Source organism: Sceloporus occidentalis, unplaced genomic scaffold (assembly GCF_023333645.1).
Source record: "Sceloporus occidentalis isolate IW3139 unplaced genomic scaffold, rSceOcc1.0.p SCAF_3, whole genome shotgun sequence".
Taxonomy (NCBI): Eukaryota; Metazoa; Chordata; class Lepidosauria; order Squamata; family Phrynosomatidae; genus Sceloporus; species Sceloporus occidentalis.
The window spans coordinates 12,133,110-12,155,039 of NW_028316983.1; the positions used below are offsets into that span (position 1 = coordinate 12,133,110).

Genomic DNA, 21,930 nt, shown 5'->3' on the forward strand with positions numbered 1-21,930 from the left:
GTTTTCTAAATTCTCTCTCTCTCTCTCTGTAGTATGTTTTCTTTTTTTTCTTTTTTTTTTTGTAGGTTTTTAATCTAGACTGGTCTCAATAATATGTAAACTGCCTTGAGTCCCAGTATTGGGGAAATGGCAGGATGACAACAGCAATAACAACATGCCTTAATATTATCTGTTACCAGACCTCCTTCCCCCTTCTGATGGTTTTCATTTGCTTATTTTCCTTTTGCATCAAATGTAAATGAAATGAGGTTAAATAACTACTAAGGAGAGACCACAACACATGTGTGAAAAACCAGACTCTCCTCCTTCCTGCTCACTTCACTGGTTAGACCAATTAAGCAAGAATCTCTTTATCAAATCAAAGACCACATTTGTAATTTATTTACATTTATACCCCACTTTTATGCCAAAGTAAAAAAGGACTTGGGACTGCTAATAGGAACGACATTGCCACGAAAACTCAAATACATTTAAAACACGGGCAAGTTTAAAATGCAAAGGCACAGCAACAAAACAGCATCCAAAGCATATAAAAAGATGGAAGAGAATATGGTGGAAGTTTCAGAATGTAACTAATATATCTCAACATATATATATAACAGATAGAAAGAGAGGCTTTGCTCTTTCCATGCTGCAAGAACTGACTAAGGCAGCGAATTCTGATAGCAGTATTCAACTGTCTTAATACTCCTTCCAAAGCAAACAGCCCAGCCTATATGCCCAAGGTCTATCTGAATAGAGACAGGAATTTTTTTTAATTCTTTGTCCTTTAAAAATGAAGTGTTTGCAACAACCACATTTGACAGGCAGCTTCTCTCACTGAAAGGAAAGCCTCTTTTGAAAAGCTGCCTCTGGAACAACCTGTAAATAGACTTTCTCTTTGCTGGACACAGAGAAGGAGATTTATTTGAGAGATTATCATTAGTGCTTGCACTCTTGTTATGGGCCTTCAAGTTCACTCTGACATATGATGATCCTCTCCTAGGCTTTTCTTGGCAAGATTTACTCTATTTTGACATGGTCAGAGAGTTTCCATGTCTCAGCAGGGATTCGAACTCTGGTCTCCAGAGTCATGGACCACTGCACAACCCTGTCTCTCTGCTTGCATTGGTGTGTTTTATTTTAAAGATTCATGGAGGTGAAAGAGGGGATCATGTGTGAGATTTTGCCTGCTGCCCATGGAGATGTTTCCTCTTAGAGAACATGACTCTTAGAAAATACTTGTAGTTTTAAGTTGCAGTCGTATCATTGTTGTTGTGTGCCTTTAAGACATTTCCAACTTATGGCAACTCTATTGTTATTGACTTATGGTCAGCGTTGCCAATTTCTTTCTGAGGATTTTGACTGAATATTCCAGTAAATATTGGGGAATTTGGCTTTTGGTACAACATTCCGAGAATATCTCCGAGGCTTGTTAGCAACACTCCTTATGGTGACCCTGAAGCAAACACTGGGTTTTCTGTGGCTGAGAGTATGTGACTTGCCCAAAGTCATCCAGTGAGTTTCTATGGCTGAGCAGGGGACTTGAAGCCTGATCTCCAGAGTCATAGTCCAATGCTCAAACTGCTGACTCTCAGTCAGGGGAAGGGACTTTAGGAATGGGTAAAAGCCCCATTAAAACACTGATATACTGGATATTCTTACTGGAATGGCAATTATTGATATAATATAATGCAGCTATAAAAATGAAGTATGTTGGGTTATTTGCAAAGCCATTCCATAAAGATGTGCCAGCAGTGGAGCAGGGAGGAAATGTGGGCAGCAGAGGTAGGGTTGCCATAACCCGGCTGCAACCGGGTTTTTCCCAGTTTTGGCGGCACCTGCCCGGTCACGGCACGGGTGCAGCCAAAAACCGGGAAAAGCCGGGTTGCAGCGGGGTTGCTAGGCAACCCTCGGGGCCTCGCTGCCCTCCTCCTCCTCCACCGCGCATGGCCGCGCGGAGGAAGAGGAGGGCAGCGAGGCCTGGGGCGGAGGAGGCTGCAGGGAGGTGGCGCCTCTTGGGCGCAGCCGCGCCAACCTCCCCGCCTCCCTGCAACCTGCTCGCCTCCTTCCTGGTCCCCGTGGGGGCCAGGAAAGAGGCGAGGCCTCGATCTTGGCCTCCGATCGCGGCGAGGCACAGGGCCCAGGTGGGGAGGGAAAGCCTCCTTAAGTGGAGGCTTTCCCTCGCTGCTTGGCCTCCGCTCCTCGCTGCGATTGCGAGGGAAAATGTAGGACAAAATTTTCAAATGTAGGACACATTTTTGTGTGTCCTACATTTGAAAATTTTGTCCTACATTTTTCCTGGTTTGGAGGTCCGGCAGTATGGCAACCCTAAGCAGAGGTAAGGATAGTAATGTTGTTGTTGCTGTTGCTGTTGTTGTTGGGAGTTGATCAACATCATGGCAGTGATAACCATGCTGTTTGGCACAATCATGCCTCAAGCATGAGTCCAAATTAGGCAGGCAGCTTTGTTGATCAGTATCTACATAAAGAGGGCATATGGAGCTAAGCTCCACTTAAGTAACTTCTCATACTCCAGCAACAACCAAAAACTAAGTAAACCCTCCACATTTTTTTTTTGAAGTTCAGGCCATGTATGGTTGTGAAAGCTGGAGTGTAAAGAAAGATGAGAAGAAAATCACCTTTTGAACTGTGGTGTTGGAGAAGACTGCTACAGATACCATGAACTGCTAAAATGATAAATGAATGGGTCCAAGAGCAAATCAAGTTTGAAATCCCACTAGAAGCCAAGATGAATAAAATTTGGACATGTCATGAGGTGACATGACTCACTGGGAAAGATAATAATGTTTGGTGAAAGGGGAAGTCAGAAGGAGAGATGGAAAGCTGCATTTCAGATGGATAGATGCAATTAAGGAAGCCATGGATGCCCTGAGTTTGCAAGGCCTGATCAGGGCTCTGGACGTCACTTATTTATTATAGTCACTGTAAGTAAAACTTGACAGGTAACAACAATTGGGGGAATTTGTAGCCCCCAAATATCTCCAAAGCCTCTAAACTGACCAACATTGTGATGGTTTACCTCTCCTCACTGAACCCGTTCAAACACCAGAAAAAATGGCTGAAAATGGCAATTTGAAAATGTGATGTGACTGCACTTCACCATACACACACACACAAGCAATTGAGCACCCTTAATCAATATATATGTGGGTGTGTATGGCTACACCCACACTAAAAAAAAGTGGGGCATGACATAATACCCATTTTATAAGGTTCAAATGAGAGTAATAGAATAATGCCAGCTTTTTAGTTCATTTATATTGTACTTTTTTTCTCCTCAGTCCTCAAGGCAACTTAGAAAAATTTAAACAAATGTAGTTAAAACACTTATAAAGTCATAAATCAAAATGATAAAATGTTATTCTTGAAATGCAATTAAATTACCAATAAGATGAATACCCGTTAAAGAAATGCATTAAAAAAACAAAAAATAAAAATCAGGAAAACAGCACACCTATGTAACCACAAACCATTGTAAGCCCCTACACTCAGTTCCTGAAAGCCTGTTGGAACAGATCCCAGCTGATCTTGGAAGCTAAGCAGGCCCAGCAGTGGTTAATACTTGGATGGGAGCCCACCAATGAATTTCAGGTGCTGTAGACTCTATTCCTGAGGAAGGAGCTGGCCAAACAACCTCTTGAGAATTCCTTGTCTAAGAAAATCCTATGAAATTCATGGAGTTGCCACAAGTCAACAGCCAACCTGAGGACAACATACAACAACAACAAGAGGTCAGAGCATCAAGGCTCTGTCTGTAGCCTAAGCTCAAAGTATGGAAAAAAGTATGTTATTGGATTACAACTTTTGGGCCATCTGGAAGCATGCATTTATCTCTCACCTTTACCAATCTTAAAATGGACCTAGATGGTTAAGCAACTAAGCAGTGGGTTGATCTGTGTATCCTTCCAGATAGTCCCTGATTGAAACTCCAGGCATCTCTCACCATTGGCTAAATCTGATGAACATTGCATTCCATCAACATCTGAAGGGCTGCATAATCTTGTTCTCTCCAACTGTCCTGATTTGCCAGGGACAGTCCCAGTTAATCCTCTGACATTCTACTTTCCAACTGCTTTTAAAAAGTCAGTTTCTCTCTCTTCCATCCACTTTTTTCCTTTTTCCTCTGCTTACTTCAACTGTTGCAGAACTGGTTTTCATCAGTTAACTCAGCAGAGGAAAGGGAGAGGATGGGAAAATCTTGTCCTTCCCAGCATGCTCGGATAAAAGCAAGCTGCTGGAGCATCTCCTAGTCTGTGGATATGTCCTCATTAATAGCGTTTGCCATCTTGATCACACTGTGATGTTGCTTGGCCATATGTGTCCTAGTTTTCATCTGCGAGATGTTGATTGTGTTGATTGATGGTTTTATCAGCTTGATGGCTGCAGTTCTCATATCAGAGCCAGTGTGGCATGGTGGCAACTCTGGAGACCAGGGTCCGATTCCCAGCTTGGCCATGAAACTTCACCCGACCTTGAGCAAGTCACACTCTCAGCTTCAGGTTAAGGCAATGGCATACCTCCTCTGAACAAATCTTGCCAAGAAAATCCCACAATAGGCTCACCATAGGTTGGAAACAACTTGAAGGGACATAACAACGAAGTTCTAGTACCACCTAAGTACTGTACAGCCCAAATGTCTGTGGTTTATGTTGACCATCATGATTGAGGAACTGAGTTCGTGCCTTAGAGGTCAGGATTTGGACTAAGTAAAACTGCAAAGCTGACTTGAGAAGTGACTCCCCCCCCCCCCAACCCACCTCTGCTGGGCGTCTGTCATTTGTCAGCTCAGTGCTGTTGGAGTGATTGATACCCAGAGCTCTGTATTCCCCCAACCTTCTCTATCAGCCAAAGACATTCCACCAGGCCTTGCCCAGCCTGCCTGTCGCCACCAGTCAACGTGCAACACCATTTGATTGAAATCAGGGAAGTCTCCTGATCCTCCCCCACCTCCCCTTTTATCATCTTACAATAACATCATCCTGATCATTTATTTTTACAACCAAGCCAAGGTTGGGCTTCACCCGACCTATTCAAGCTGGGTGAAACATGGATTTCTGAGGGGAAAACTTTAGCAATGTGTGCTCTCCGAACCTCAGGAAAAGTCAGTGGCCATTAGTTACAGCTGCTTCACTGCTAAGATATTTATTACTAATCTTTAAAAAAAAGAAAGGAAAGAAATTAACTGAAAGGGAAAATGAGGGAGTGGGGTTAATGATAGTTCCTACATGTCAAGAGTCAAGGAGGAGAAAAGTGGTTACTATTTTAAAATGGAGAAAAGATGGACATTAGAAATTTCACATATTTATCTGATGATCTCAGTCTTCTAGGGTAAAATTCAAACACATCTGTCCTTTTAGAATAAGTGGAATCCTAGTGGGTTTAGGATTGATGCACAAGTCCCTAGAAGTTATACTACGAAGTTTAGGGGAAATAAGTTCTATACTCTTTCTCTGGATAGCACTCTTTTGGAAGAAATAAGTATCAATGAAATTTTATACCACAATGGCTAAGATAAAAACAAATTTTACGTTCATGAACAATAGAAAGGAGCTACATGCTGTTTTGGTTTCTTTCATAGTTGTGGTTCCCATTGCTGAAGAGACAAGCTGCTATTCAGCTTACAAAGGGCTCATCTTTTTTTGCATTGGGGATACTGCAACATAAATTAAAAAAAAACAAGCTGTGACTATGTGAGTCTGTTTTTGCTTCTCCCTTCTTGTGTATTTATATACACTTTATTGGATCCTGACAACTGAATTGAAGGACAGTGTATGCCCTTTTATTTAAAATCCCAGTTACTTTAGGGAAACTAACAACACTGAAAAAATGGGAAACCAATCCTGGTACAAAAACAGTAAAGTAACTCTTAAATCAGAGATGGGCAACCTGTAGCCTCTGCATGTTGTTAGACTGCAACTCCCATCAGTCCTAGCCAATGGAGTTGTAGTTTTGCAACATCTCTGGAGGGCCACATGTTGTCCATGTATTTTATTTACATAACCCCATGGACAGCTTCACTCTAGCCAATACAATACAAGAGCTAAACACCACTAAATTGAATGCCTCTCTGCATTTAGTATAAGGGTGGGCAAAATGTAGCCTTCAAGATGTTGCTGGACTTCAACTCACAGTATTCCTGGCTATTGGCTATGAAGGCTAGGGATGAGTTGCACTATGCCAGCCCCTAATTTAGGAGGAATATCCCTACTAATGATTGAATGCTTTCAGTTTGCTGAATGTTGACTGTCATTCCAAAGCCCACCAGCCACATGAAACATAAAGAAAATCTTTTATCCTGGACAGTTGTAACTAGTTCCAAGTAACTTGGTAGTTGTAATCAATTTTCCCCAGTGGCAAAGGGAACATTACACTGCATTATGGAGATAAATTAATGAGAGAAAATGTAATTCATTTTTGTGCTATTACCAAAACTTTTTAGTTAGTTGTACATTTACAGGTCTGTGGCCTAGCAAAATGGTGAAAGAGGAACATCACATAGTTCAAGTGCTGCCACCTCATGCTCTGTTGTGACTGTTGGGAAGTCACCAAGAGGGCAAGAGGGTGTCTGAGTACCATAAGTCAGCAGCTTCTAGCATTCGTATAGTTTTTAAAGTAACTCAATTGTAATTTTTAGTTGCTTTTGAAAAAGAAGAAAGCAGTTGTTTGCTTTAAGAATTAACTCTAATGATCACTGACTACTTGGGACCCTTAGAACTATAGCTAACAAAGTTGAAAATGAACTTTCTGCTGTCCAGTTGTGGTATATTAGAAGTCTATGAAATTAATAGAGCCAACAACCTTGTGAAGTGATATGCCTGTGCTTAAACTGTCTCAGTGAGCCTCTTTTTCTAAATAGCTAGGAATTCCATTTCTCTTAAGTTGATAGTTGTTGTCATTGTGTGCCTTCAAATAATTTCTGACGTACGAATACCCTAAGGCAAACCTATAATGGGGTTTTCTTGGCAAAATTTGTTCAGAAAGGGTTTGTTTTTTGTCTTCCTCTGAGGCCAAGAGAATGTAACTTGGCCAAGGTCACCCAGTGGGTTTCCATGGCTCAGTGGGGATTCAAACCCTGGTCTCCAGAGATCAACGCTTAAACCACCACACGATGCTGGTTCTCATAAATGAGGTACTTCATTTGCTCTAAAACTAATAATAGGTGTACAGTGTAGATAAATTTCCAATCTTTGGCAAAACTAGTCTCTTTAATTTACCAAAGACATATGAAAGGTTCCTAAACTTGCACCACCTTTGTACTGAACTACAACTCCCATCCTTGGCCATATCTGCTGAGACTGGTGAGTGTTTGAATCCAGCAACATCTGCAGAATCAAAGGTTCCTTAGCCCCGGGTTACTGAGAACTGTAACTGAAGAAGCTGTACTTGGGATAAGGTTTTCTGAAGGGTCCTATGCAAATAGCTTAAATTCTTGATCCAAGGACTTCGGATGTTTTCACATGTCTCAGTCTTGGATTAGCTTAGGTCATAGTGACCCAGCTTTCATGTGGAAGTAATAAGAGAAAAGTAAGTGCATAGACACAGAGGTGGTACTGGATTAAACGTTTGAGCTTAAGTACATGGCTTGTTCCCAATGAAATCAGAACTTTGCTGCAATATCAATTCCACAGGAATTCTCCAGAGTAAAAACTCTTCCAGCTCCTTACTTTGGGCTGATATGTAGCTGACTGACTTTATGGTCAGCCCTTCTGACAGAGCTTTTAAATGTCTGGTTTCAGTGTTGTTTTCCTTTTTAATGTATTATGCACTTTAGGAGGTCAAGGCTGCCCTTTGAGAGAGACTGGATGTAATGTGAACCTCTTAAGTGTGTATTGTATTAACTACAAATTTGGTGTTTCTTGGTCACAATGAACTTGTTGGGTAATATTTTCTTGAACTACACAGGATACCTCCTGAACTTTCAGTGTGTGTAAACAAGAGATAAAGAAAATGGGGGGGGGGGGGGGGGGCTGAATTCTCTGCAAAACTCATTCTTACAAAAAAAAAACTGTTAGGGTGCTGGTTTATCTTTCTTCTATAGAGTCCAATGGATTTATCTGAGAAGTAGTTTCTGATGTTCCAACTGGAAAAGGCAGGACATTGGACCATCATGTTGTCTGGTAGTTTCAGAATGCAGCTTGTGGTGATATATTCCATAATGCAGCTAAATGTAGTATACTAGCATTTCATACTTAACTGTAGTGATTTGCCATAGCTAATTCTACCTCAACTGCAGTTGAGATAGTTGGTGTCCTAAAATCAGTAGTTCACCCTTGACCCTCTAGATGTTGTTAAACCTCAATTCGAAGAAGCCCAGCCAACATGGCCATGATGAAGCCCAGCCCATCTGAAGGACCAAAATTTTGACACCCCCACCTTAAATCAGCATCTGGAGACATTAAAGGACTGGATGAAAGCTAGTAAACTGAGGTTCAATCCAGATGAAATGGACTATTAAAGGTTAGTTTGTCTGCCCATCTAGGTGGTGATCAATATGCTTTGGAGGGAGTTACACAACCACTTAAGAATCAAGTCTGCACCCTAAGATCACATTTATTCCAACAGCCTTATTTACCAGGGACAGTCTTAATCAATCCCTCCATTGCGTCAATTTTTCAGCTACTTTTAAAATGTCCCAGTTCTTCTCCCCTTATCCCATTTTCCCCCTTTGCCCTCAGTTAGCTTCAATTGCTGCAAACTGAGCTCAGAAAAACAAAAGTAGTTCATACTCAATTATAAGTAGTTTATCCTGGGGAAAGGGCAGGAAAGCAGGGGGTGGAATCTTGCCCTTCCCTGAAGGCTCAGGCAAAAGCAGACTGTTGCAACTTCTCCTGGCTTATGTGTGTTTCCTCATTAATAACTTTTGACATTTTGCCCATGCTCTGGTTATGCTTGGCCACATTTGTCACAGTTTTCATCTGTGAAACGTTGGAGAAAGCCAATGCAATTCTAGGCAGCATCAATACGAATATAGTGTCTAGATTGGGGGGAGTGATGGTATCACTCCATTCTGCTTTGGTCAGCCCTCACCTGAAATATTGTGTCCAGTTCTGTACACCAGAATTCAAGGAAGATATGGACAAGCTGGAGCATGCACAGAGGAGGGTGATGAAAAGGGTGAAAGGTCTGGAACCATGCCATATGAGGAGTGTCTTAGGGAGCTTGATATGTCTAGCCTGGAGAAGAGAAGTTTAAGGGGTGATGTGATAGCCATGTTTAAATAATTGAAAAGATGTCATATTGAGGATGGAGCAGGCTTATTTTCTGCAGCTCCAGAGACTAGGCTCTAGAGCAATGGATTCAAGCTACATGAAAAGAGATTCTATCTAAACATTATGAAGAACTTCCTGACAGTAAGAGCTGTTCAACAAGAAAAAGTCAGCACCCACCTTAATTACAGTATTCCAAAAACCAAGCAATGGAATAACATTCACAGAACACAAAAAACTATGAAAATTATTTGCAAAGCAGCCAATTGTAGTTATAAAACTATATTATGTACAAAATTGTAATACAGTTTTGTATTGTACAGTTGGCTGTTTTGCAAGTAATACCCATAGTTCTTTGCATTCTGCTGTTCCATTGCTCTGCTATTGTGTTCTGCTATTCTGTTGCTCTGTTTTTGGGATACAGTAAAAGCTGATGGACAGTGTGGAGAGTGGTGGAGTCTTCTTTTTTGGAGGTTTTTAAGCAGAGGCTAGATGGCCATCTATCAGGAGTGGGTTTTTTTTTTTAATGGTGTCTTCCTGCATGACAGGGGGTGGACAGATTGGCCTTTGTGGTCTCTTCCAACTCTATGATTCTATTATTAGGTTACCTAAAGGCTCACCTTACACTTTCCTGAGACGGCTTTTTCTTTATGCAATATAAAGTGAGGTGTCATGAATGGCTGCTATGGAGGAGACCTGTCAGTGGTGGCACCAATGGTAGCTGGAAACTCAGATATGATCAAGGAAGTGCTTCTGATTGGTTTTGTATCAGAATGTGAGAGGCGCTATCCAAGGTCCTGAACGGTAAATTCTTTTATTAACAGGCAGTATAAACAGATACTAAGCACATTTTGTAGTATCTTTAAAACTCAGAATAAAACCACTCCACTTGTATCAGTGCCGCTAATCATCACTAGCAGGTTTCCCAGTTATGAAACACCATCTTCAAAGAAGCAGATTTTTTTAATTTGGGTAAGCCTAAATAATTAAAACTTCTTTGCAGTTTGTTAATGTATTGCCTAAGAAAGCCCTATGAAATTCATGGGGTCACTATGTAGTGACAAGTGACTTGAAGGCATGCACAAACACACATATACTTTTTTAACCGGTTGGAGGTGGCTAGCAAGGCAAGCTTGTTTGCTGTTCCCCTTTCCCTGTGCTTTGTCATTTGTGCATCTTCAGTAATGTATTCTGGAGACACTTGCTGTATGTCCTGCCTACAGATGCGAACTCTGACACACACAGCTATAGAAGGATCATCTAGAGTAGAATCCTATTCTTTCCCAACTCAACCTTTAACGCATTGTTTCTGCAACTTGACACTGAGTATCAGTGTTTATCTAGGCTTCCTTCACTATCCTCCTAACACCAATTCTGCTTAAAAACCTTCCAGCTAGTCAGAGGATGAGGAAGAATGTGAGCTGGGAAGACATAAAAAGACTTTATGAAAAGGAACTTCACTGTCAGATGCTTTGTTAATAGAGGTATGCCTATGTATATTATCCCAGTTCCTTAAACCAAGCATGTGGTGTTTTTTTTCTTATACCATGCAACAATGGTTGATGCTTCATGTATCCTGCTTAATGACATCTACAAGGAATGCCCCTAGAAAAGGTGCTCAATCTTGGAATATTTCTTTATTTTTTTAATTAAAATATTTGCATCCTTGCCCTAAAATCTTAATATTCAGAGTGGTGCTTAATAAAATCAATTTTAAGCAAAACATAATAACAAAAAAAGACTAAAATATGTATTAAACCATTTATCAATTAAAACCATGCAATTAAAAACCAGTTAAAACAATTTAAATTAATGCTAAGCATAGCACATGTGTAAATTGGTTAAAATCAACTAGCAAAATCACCAGGGCCCATCTGTGACGTCATAAGGGATCCTCTCTGGTTTGGATGCTGATATCTCAGGATTTGGATTAGTCTGAATTTAGAAACACAAACAAATGCAGTGGGGCAGGGTCCAATTTTTGCCCCTGTGATGGGTTATACCTGCCCCCACCCCAGTCTCTGCCCCACCCAGCAAGATGAACAGGAGTGCTCAGACCCTTTTACTGTCCTGCTTTGGCAGGGTCTGTCCAGATTACTTCTCTATTGCCACGTTATTCAGCTGTTTTTAAAAGTCTGATTTTCTCCCACTTTCCCCCTTTCCTTCAGTAGCTGCCAGATGAATTCAAAATGCAAATGTAGTTTGTACTCATCTGCCTCAGTGGAGAGTAAAGGAGGTGGGATCTTACCCTTCCCAGTAGAATTAGGCAAAAGCAAAGTGTTGCAACCTCTCCATGTGTGTGTTTCTTATTAATAACTTTTGCCTGAAGTTGCCTTTTTGCACCTTAGAAAAGGAGTCTAGAAAAGGCAGGTCATCTCTCTTTTTCTTGCTGTGTGAGGGCCACAAAGACTGCCTTGGAAGGGGGATAGCATACCCTTGCTCTGCCTACCCCTGATCTATGTGGATCTATGCTAACCTGAACCTGAAAAATATTTGGAGGGTCACTGTTTCTGACTTCTTTCAGTTTGTTTGTGTGTGTTTGTGTACATACGCACATTTTTCTTCAGTCATATGAAGAAATTCTTATGAGGAAAAAAATGAAGGAGCTGAGCATTTTCAGCTTGGTGAAGAGAAGACGAAGGGGTGACATGATAACACTCTTTAAATACCTCAAGGTCTGTCACAAAGAGGGGAGTTGCTGGCTTGTTGTCTGTTGCCTTAGAGGACTGGCCCAGGTGTAAGGCTTACCCTGTTTAGCTTCCAAGAATTAGACAGAATCTGGTGTTTCAGAGTTTTTAGGCCTCCATTAATTTGCTGTAGGACTCATTTGTTTGTCCTTTTGAATGTTCACAGTATCTGATGACATCTCCTGCAGTAACACATTTCAAATGAGTGGAGTTATACAGAGAAAACAGTATTCTCTGCTCAAAAGGTAAATTTCTATGCAGAAAATGCTGTTTTCTATGCAGAAACACAGGCAAATTTTGCATACAAATTGTGAAGATTCTTGTCAGTCTAGGATGCTTCTCACCAGTGTAGATACATCCTCTATCTCATTTCTCCCTTTCTCATATATATCCAGCTGACCAACTAACTCCTCACTGACTGAGTCTAACTAATCTCTGTTGCTGACTCTAACTCTCACCACATCTCTTCCTTGTATTCCTAACTATCCAGCTGTTATACATCCCAGCATCCTATTTAAACACTCTGCCAATCACCATTCACTCCTATACTATTACTCAATCCCAACAGATTACTTACCTTATTACATTTACTGTGCATTACATACATAACCACAATTTACCTTAATTTCACTAATAAATGCAGCAAAATATTTTACATTACTTGAGAAGATCACATGAGCCATGAAAAGTCATTACAAATCCAGGCTCTAAGCTCCACCGAGCCATTAGACTTGCTGGCTGAGTTTAGGCTCACTGGTTGACTATCCTGAACTTACTTCACAAGATTATTGTGATGATAACATTGGGGAAGAAAAGAGCCAGAGTATGAAATCTTCAGCAGCAAAAGTGGAATATACACAGAACAAGCAAAGTGGTGTTATGACAGGACTCTTTTCCATTCTAACATCTAACAAAATATGTGCTTTCCCCCCCATTTCAGAGTTCTTGGAGGAATTCCCTGGAGATGGCAGAGAATGTGTTAACTGTGGGGCTATGTCCACACCGCTCTGGAGGAAAGATGGCACAGGGCACTACCTGTGCAATGCCTGTGGTCTCTATCACAAAATGAATGGCATTAACCGGCCACTCATCAAGCCACAGAAAAGACTGGTAAGCCTTGCCAACCTTGAACTGGTTTTTGTTCTGTTTGGGAATATAACTCCCCCTTTTAGAAAAATAAATAAATCTTCAGTATTACTTGATTCAATGGCAGCTGGTAACTTTAAAGGAACTGTCCAAGGTGCTGGAACACTATACCCCCAAATATATTCAACCCCTTGGGTAGATTCTTTAAGCTCAGACTAAAACTTGGAGCAGCTTCACTGCCCCACTGATATGAAAGCCACCAGCCACACTTGGAGCTTTTTGTCCTGCTACAGTGGTCTCTCTTCTGTTTACGTATGCCAGTTTCTGCACTTCATGTTGCCATGATAGTGAACAGACAAGCTGATTTCCACAGAACCCTTGCTTTTTTTTTTTTTTCTGGAAAGGCTAAATGGAACCTCCGGGACCAGACATTATGTATCCTTGAACACCAGTTGCTGGAAGATTGAAACAACAGGGCTGTTGCCTTCCTGTTCTGCCATTTATTATTTATTGGACTTGTATCCCGCCTTTCTCCCAAAATGGGGTTCAAAGTGCCAAGGAAAGCCTCTGGATGTCCAAGAAGCATTTGGCAAGATAGTCACTTCCCATGCTAGCCAAGCTCTGGGCAGGTCATTGTTGATGAATACAATGCAGCACAATCTGTTTTTTTCCCGGCAAAATATTTGCAGAAAAATATATTTGCAAATATTTGCAAAATATTACTTCACAGTATTTGCAGTATGTTACAAAACATAATTTGCATGTGGGCTTCAGAATTTACTGCTGGCAGTCAGCAGTCTTGTTATGAGTCTTACAAACTGCCTTTTTGTCATTTAATTTCAAAGACATCCATTAGAAGGACTTTAAAATCTTGTGAATGTTGTGGAGTCAAAGACTTTCATGGCTGGCATCCATAGTTTTTTGTGGGGTTTTCGGGCTATGTGGCCATGTTCTAGAAGAGTTTCTTCCTGATGTTTCACCAGCATCTGTGGATGGCATCTTCAGAGAATGAAGAGAATCTCTGAAGATGCCAGCCACAGATGCTGGTGAAACATCAGGAAGAAACTGTTCTTGAACATAGCCTGAAAACCCCACAAAAAACTTGTCAATATTGTTGTCATCTGTTCCTCACATCACCCACACTTACAAACACACTGGCATTTTTGCCCCTGTGTTTTTAAGTTTTGAAATTATTGAGCTTTGAGCTCATGATTAAGATGGACCCCCACCCCCACAAATTCAGTGTGTAGAACTCTGACATCACAAGCTAGGAGGCAGTTTGTCCATGTTTGACATTTAACAGCATCATACTACATCAAATTTATAGTGTGTGTCTGTTGCTCTCTGCTATTATTCACCAAGTGTTCAAGTATAACATCCCCCCCTTCAGTTGTTTGGAGAAGAGATCATATACCTCTGGCAGCAAAAATGTTGATTTGGCCTTGGGATTCCAAAAGCATTTCCCATGAACTCTGTCTGGCTTGTTTGTGGAAATATAAATCCAAACTACCAGAGTCTTAGCTCAGAACTTGGGGCTTCATTTCCCCCCTTAAACCAGCATGCTGCAATTCTTTTTAAAGTATCTCATTAGTTGTGCCACATTAGTAAAGCATTAGTAATGTGTTACTTCTAAATTAATTTTTAATGTTTTTTAAAACTTTAAAAATAGACAAATAACCACAAGTCTAACCAAAATGTACAACCAACTCCAAACATGTTTTGGAAGTATTGTAATAAATTTTACTCGTCATGCCACAATAATTATGTTACCTGCTATGCCATTATTTTGTAAAGGGAATATCATTATGCCATCGATAGCATAAAACCTATCATATTACAGATAGTATAATTACACATTATGTCACAGCCTTCCCTTGGGTTGTGTAGTGTTCGTGAATTGCAAATTAGACATGATGTTGGCATGTGTGGGTGTGTGGAACATTTTTATTCAAAACACACAGGAAAGAGGCTCAGCTAAAGCAGAGAACTGTAACAAGATGAACCTAGTTGCAGTTTCCCATGGGCTCAAGTGATGTGATTCTTTTCCACCTGGTTTTTATTCTAATAAAATTAAAAATGGAAAACTGCCCTTGTTGGGTAGAAAGAGGGAGAGAGAGTATTCAATTGCAACAGCAAAATGCATGTAGGTGAAGAGATTAGAGCCTTCTTCCTGCACTTCTCTGCTCAGTGTTTTTCCTTCTAGCTATGTGCACTTTCACACTACAATTATAGTGCTATGATTCCATTTTAATTGTCATAATTGCATCCTATGGAATCCTAGGATTTGTAGTTTGATGAGGCACTAGTGCTCTCTGGCCAAGAATTCTAAATATTCCTCAATAAACAGCAAATCCCAGGATTCCACAGGATAGCACCAAGACAATTGTATATATACCCTCCAACATTTCATACATAAAACCACCACACATGTGATGCCAAGCAGCATCAGAGTGTGGTCAAGATGGCAAAAGCTATTAATGAGGAAAAACACATAAAGTAAGAGAGGCTTCAGTTTGCTTTTGCCTGAGCCTAGGATGCGGAGGCCTAGTGGTTAAGATGCCAGTTCTGACAATCGGAAGATTGGAAGGTTGACATTTTGAGGCCTGAGTGCTGCATGATGGGGGGTGAGCTCCCATCACTAGTCCCAGCTTCTGCCAACCTAGCAGTTCAAAAGCATGCAAAATGGAAGTAGATAAATAAGTACCACTTCAGTGGGAAGGTAACAGCATTTGGTGCAGTCATGCTGGCCACATGACCACCAGAGTAGTCCTCAGACAACGCTGGCTCTTCAGCTTAGTAATGGAGATGAGCACCGCTCCCTATAGTCAAGGGACTACCTTTACCTACTGAGAAGGGCAAGATTCCATCCTCTCCTTTCCTCTCCCTCCACTTTATTAACTGAGTGCTAACTACTTTTGCACTTTGAATTCAGTTTCAGCAACTGAAATAAGCTGAGGGTGAAGGGGGAAAGTAGGAAGGAGAGAAAGTGGGGAATTTTAAAACTAGCTGAAAAAGTGGGATGGCAGAGGATTAATTGGAGCTGCCCCAGCTAAATCAGGACACTTGCAGGGTATGCAACTATTAGATTCCAGTTTGGCAGTTTGCTTTTGCTTGAGCTTACTGGGAGGGGAAAATGTCCACCTATTCCTCTCCTCTCCCTACCATAAGATAACTGAATGCAAACTACTTTTGTGCTTCAGACTCAGTTTGCAACAACAGAGGTAAGCTGAGGACAAAGGGGAGTGGGAAAGAGAGGAGTAGAGAGAATCTGGGACATTTTTAAAGTCACTGAAAAAGTAGAATGGCATAGGATTAATTTGGACTCTCCTTGCTAAACCAAGAAAGCTGGAGGGTATGTGAGTGGCATCTTGACTTGGACAGGCATGCCATTTGGGTTGAACATGTCATTTGATGCTCTGTCTCAGGCAACAAAATGTCTTGGCCCTACAGGGAATGGTTTTTCATGTTAGGAGTATAAAAACAGGGGAAAAGAATCCTGTGTTACTTGAGCCAGAGGGAGACTGCAACTTGCTTCATCTTGTTACAGTTCTTGGGCTTCTCAGATGAACCTCTGTGTGAAACATTCTGCATATTTTGAATAAATGGGTTTCAAAGTCTGCTTATCAGCAGCATTTGGCTCCCAAATATAGTCTGCTAAGGGCTTCCGTCCTGTTTTGTATAAACAAACACTGCAGGGTGCAGTGTTGGGAGTCAACAACTACTTGGCCAAGGTCAAAACTCTTCATATGCTGCTGAGAATAGGAAGGGTTAGAAATTCACTTTCGCTTAAGAAGACTGTTAAAATTTCACAGCAATGTGAGCTGCCTCCAAGCTTCTGGATAGCCAAAACAGACTTGCATCTCTCAGTATACTATCTGTATGTGCCAAATGTTGGAGGGAAGGAATGTTTAGACTGAATTCTTCTCTAAAGAGAAGCCTTCTTCTTGTGACCCAGGAAGTGTGTATTGTTCAGATGTTGCATGTTTTATTAATTTACCAGGTAGACTTAAACTACACTCTCTAAACCTCAGAGGCAGGCAAAGGCAAGCCTCATCTGAACAAATCTTGCCAAGAATATCCTATGATAGGGTCACCATAGGTCAGCAATGACTTGAAGGCATATAACAACAACAACCAACGAGAGATCTTGTAGCACCTTTGAGATTAACTGAAGAAAAGAAATTGGCAGCATGAGCTTTCGTAGACTACCATCTAATTCCTCAGATGCATTACAACAAAGAGAAGGGAAACCAAAATGGTGAAGGGTCTGAAAACCATGCTTTATCAGAAGAGACTTGGGGAGCTGGGTATGTTTAGCCTGGTGAAGAAAATGTTAAGAGGTGATATGATAGCCCTGTTTAAATATTTGAAGGGATGTCATACTGAGAATGGAGCAAGCTTGTTTTCTGCTGCTCCAGAGAACAGGACCCAGAAGAATGGATGCAAGCTACAGGAAAAGAGATTCCACCTCAACATAAGGAGGAACGTCCTGACAGTAAGAGCTGTTCAACAGTCAAATGCACTCCCTTGGAGAGTGATGGTGTCTCCTTCTTTGGAGGTCTTTAAACAGAGGCTCGATGGTCATCTGTTAGAGGTTTTTGATTGAGAGTTTCTGCACGGCAGGGGGTGGGACTGAATGGCCCTTGTGATCTCTTCCAACTCTATGATTCTGTGATTCTGTGAAGACTCAGGCAAGGAACAGGAACTATGTAGAAAACATGTAGCCCTCAAGAAGCTGCTGGACTCGCCTCACTGCCTGGTCTCTTTATAGGACATTGGAGCATGGGATCTGTTCCAGTTTTAGATTGAACATGTAAGAAATTATTGAAGTTATTGGATGCTGTCTCTCAAATAAATTGAGAAGCTTGGATAGTTTTTTTTTAAAGTTCAGACTAAGAGCATGTCTACATGGGCCAAATAAAACAGTTTCCCCCACACTGTTGCTGCCACCTGCCAAAGCCCCAGTGCAATGCAGACTGTCTTCACACGTCACTGTGTGGGGCAGCTTCAGAGCCAGAAAATTCCAGGAGCATCCTGGAGTACTCTAGCAAGTGCAGACCTTCCCTAACACCCTGAGTGGATTCACCACGCCAGTGAAGTGGGAACTAGCTGTTGCTTCTGATTCCTTTTATCTCTCACCATTGCCAAACGTAGAAGCAATTAGAGTCACTTTTAATTAATTTCTTGTTCCATCAATGAAGATGAAACTATCTTACATTAACATGGTTACTTAATGAGGTTTAATTTCACTCCTTTACTGGCGTAACTATAACTACTTCGGTAGTGTGGTCTTGTGTTCAGTTGTGTGTGCAGACGCCATGGCAAGGTCCTCAAGTGAAATACACCTAAAGTGGCCTCTAGTCCACAGAATCATATGCCCAAATAAATGGGCTCATATTTATTTATTTCATTTCATTTCATTTCATTACATTACATTTCTATGCTGCGTTTCTCCCAGATGGGACCCAAGGCGGCTCACAGATAAAAACCTTTTTTAAAATATCATGTGCCACTTTACTAGTGTTTGAGGTCAAGTAGAAGAAAACCTTTTACCAAGAATCATGAACTACATGAGAGAAGAGAAGCCAGCTAAACCTAGAATGTAGGCACAACTTCTATTTTAACAATTGTCTTTGCAACCAGAACATTCAAATGTCTGCCCTTCCTTGTCACGCCATCCATCTTCCTGAAACTGCAGAGCCCGACTGTGATGTTCGTGGAGCTTGGAGTTTTGATTCCTGCTCCCTTCACTTAATTCATCATTTGTGGTCCCAGGTTTTTAATAGTAAAGTAAACAGTTATGGAATTCTTCATCATACACGTAATGTCCTAGGCAGCTGGAAGATGGTTGTCAGAGGCAGATACTTTCTCTCTTTTAAGGCTGAGAAGGTATATTGAAGGACCTCAAGTAAGACCTGGTAGAAAGTAGAATCAACCAGTTCTGCAGATGCATTTGCTTCTTGGACTGTACCATTTCAGACTGCAAAGAAGGAGGAAGTAGTCAAAGTTATTTCCTATACTGTCTAGCTTTTAAAGAATTCCCTCTGTATAAAAGCAGTAGAATATTGAAGAGAATGTTTCACATCAGAACCTTTTCTCTGGCATTCTAGATTTACATGACTGAGGAATTCTTATTGATAACAAGAATACATTCAACCATTTGTGTGTCCTGCACCCGCATCTGTAGTCAGACTTCATGTGGTTCTACTAGTTCTGTGCCACAGTTATTGCTCTCCCCGTTAGGCTGAAAAGGAGCACTGAAGAGAGTTAAGTTTCATCTAATTCTTAGTCTTTCTCATTTTATTTTAAATTTGCTACACCTTTAAGCCTCCTCATAGTCAGAATCCTCCGAGCAATATATAGTAGATAAAAAATGCAAAGAAAAATTCAGCCATTTTAAACCCCATAGTTTTTTTAAGGGTATTTAATTTGGATATTTAACCAATTGTCTTAAAGCCATGAAACATATTTTAAGACAAAATCTCTGCTCCTGGAGGCTCCTGGAAATAGGTTTTTTTCCCCCTAAAAGGTGGGCAAGGATGTTGAAGGGGCCCATGCCAAAAAGGCCATTGGGCCATATGTGGTCCAACCAACTTCAGCCATACATGGTCTAGATCGATTGACACAATGTTAGTTGTGTCACAATCTCCCTGCTTGGCTTGGAATAAAAGGAAGTCTTTATCTTCTTCTTCTTCTTCTTCTTCTTCTTCTTCTACTACTACTCTATTTCTTTATTTATATCTTCCCCCCATATTAGAACTCAAAGTGTCTTACACAGGTTCCTTATAAAGTCCAACACAATAAGGAAAGCATTTGTATCTTGTTTGACTCCTGTTTGGCTCCTTGGCCATTAGCTTGCAGGGTTCCTGAGGGTTCTGTTTTGTCTTGCATGTTATTTAACAACTATATAAAACTATTGGGAGAGGTCATCCAGAGTTTTGGGGTTCAGTGTCACCAGAATGCGGATGACACCCAGCTCTTATCTCCTTCCCATCTGATTCCAAGGAAGCTGTCTCTGTACTGAACTAATGTCTGCTGTCAGTAATGCATTAGGTTAGGGCAAAAAAATTGAAACTTAATCCAGACAAGACAGAGGTGCTCCTGGTCAGTCATAAGGCAGATCAGGGAATAGGGACTTTGCCTGTGCTGGATGGGGTTATACTGCCCTCGAAATCTCAGACTCGCAGCTTAGGTGTGCTCCTGGACTCAACTGTCAGTCTGGATGCCCAGGTTACAGCCTGGCAGGAGTGCATTTGCACAGTGAAAACTAATACACCAGCTGTGTTTGTTCCTTGAGATGTCAGATTTGGTTATGGTGACACATGGCTTGATTACATCCCATTTGGACTACTATAACATACTCTACATGGTGCTGCCTTTGGAAACTGTTTGGAAACTCCAGCAGGTCCATAATAATAATAATAATAATAATAATAATAATAATAATAATAATAAATTTTATTTTTACCCCGCCTTTCCATAAATATGATCAAGGCGGCTTACAAAATTTAAAATGTTACAATACAGGATAAAAAATTCAATATAAAGGTTAAAAACATTACTACAAGGAATAGGAACAGGAAATCAATAAAATACACATGTCAAGGGCAAAGAGAAAGAGAAATCAATTTACAATGGTCCGGGGTCAAAAGGGAGAATAAGGGGCAGGAAAATGAACAATTTAACTAAGGTGGGAAGGCCAACCGAAATAAATACGTTTTCAGATTTTTCTTAAAGATATCTAGTGAGGCGGCGGAGCGAAGCTCTACAGGGAGCTTATTCCAAAGTGAAGGGGCAGCGATGGCAAAAGCCCTCTGTGAGATCCGTGCAAAATTTGACCTAGGGACTTCCAACAAATTTGTCCCGGATGTTCTAAGTGTACGGGGCGGATTATATGGGGAGAGGCGGTCCTCCAAGTACCCTGGGCCCAAGCCATTTAGGGCTTTATAGGTCAAAACCAACACCTTGTATTGAGCTTGGAAGCGAATAGGCAGCCAGTGAAGGTCTTTTAAAATAGGAGTTATATGGTCCGACCTGGAACTGCCAGCGACCAGTCTAGCTGCCATATTCTGCACCATTTGCAGCTTCCAGGTTTGGTACAAGGGTTGCCCCATGTAGAGCGCATTGCAGAAATCAAGTCGAGAGGTTACCAAAGCATGTACAACAGATTCAAGGTCCTTACGGTCCAGGTAGGGACGCAACTGGCGTATCAGCCGAAGCTGATAACAAGCACTCCTGACGATTGCATCCACCTGAGAAGTCAGCTGGAGCGACGAATCAAGGAGCACTCCCAAGCTGCGCACTGAGTCCTTCAGGGGGAGCGTGACGCCATTCAGGACCGGGTGACAGATCTCACCACCCGAAACCGGGGAACCTATCACCAGTACTTCCGTTTTCCCTGGATTCACACTGAGTTTGTTCTCCCTCATCCAGCCCATTACCGACGCCAAGCAGGCATCTAGAGGAGAGATGCCATCCTTAGTTATTGCATCAGTCGGAGACATAGAGAAAACTATCTGGGTGTCATCAGCGTACTGATAACACCGCGCCCCGTGTCTCCGGATGATCTCTCCCAGCGGTTTCATGTAAATGTTAAATAGCATAGGGGACAAAATCGCTCCTTGAGGGACACCAGATGTAAGGGCCCTCCTATCGGAGCGACAGTCCCCCAGCTCCACCATCTGGAATCTACCCGAGAGGTAGGACCGGAACCACTGCAAAGCAGTGCCCCCGATACCCAACTCTCCCAGGCGTTCCAGAAGGATACCATGGTCGATGGTATCGAAAGCCGCTGAGATGTCCAAAAGCACTAACAGGGACACGCTACCCCTGTCCATGCCCAGACGGAGATCATCAACTAAGGCGACCATGGCAGTCTCAACTCCATAGCCCACCCGGAAGCCGGTTTGAAATGGGTCCAGAAAATCGGTGTCATCCAAGATCGAATG

General features: G+C 41.6%; 1 protein-coding gene across 1 annotated transcript in view; it reads left to right on the forward strand.

Annotated features, from left to right (window-relative positions):
• Positions 1-21,930, forward strand: part of GATA5 (GATA binding protein 5) — a 47,829-nt gene that overhangs the window by 19,125 nt on the left and 6,774 nt on the right. The window contains exon 3 of the mRNA XM_089518472.1: positions 12,837-13,006. Coding sequence (XP_089374598.1) covers positions 12,837-13,006 — 170 coding nt within the window. The remainder of the gene's footprint in view (positions 1-12,836; positions 13,007-21,930) is intronic.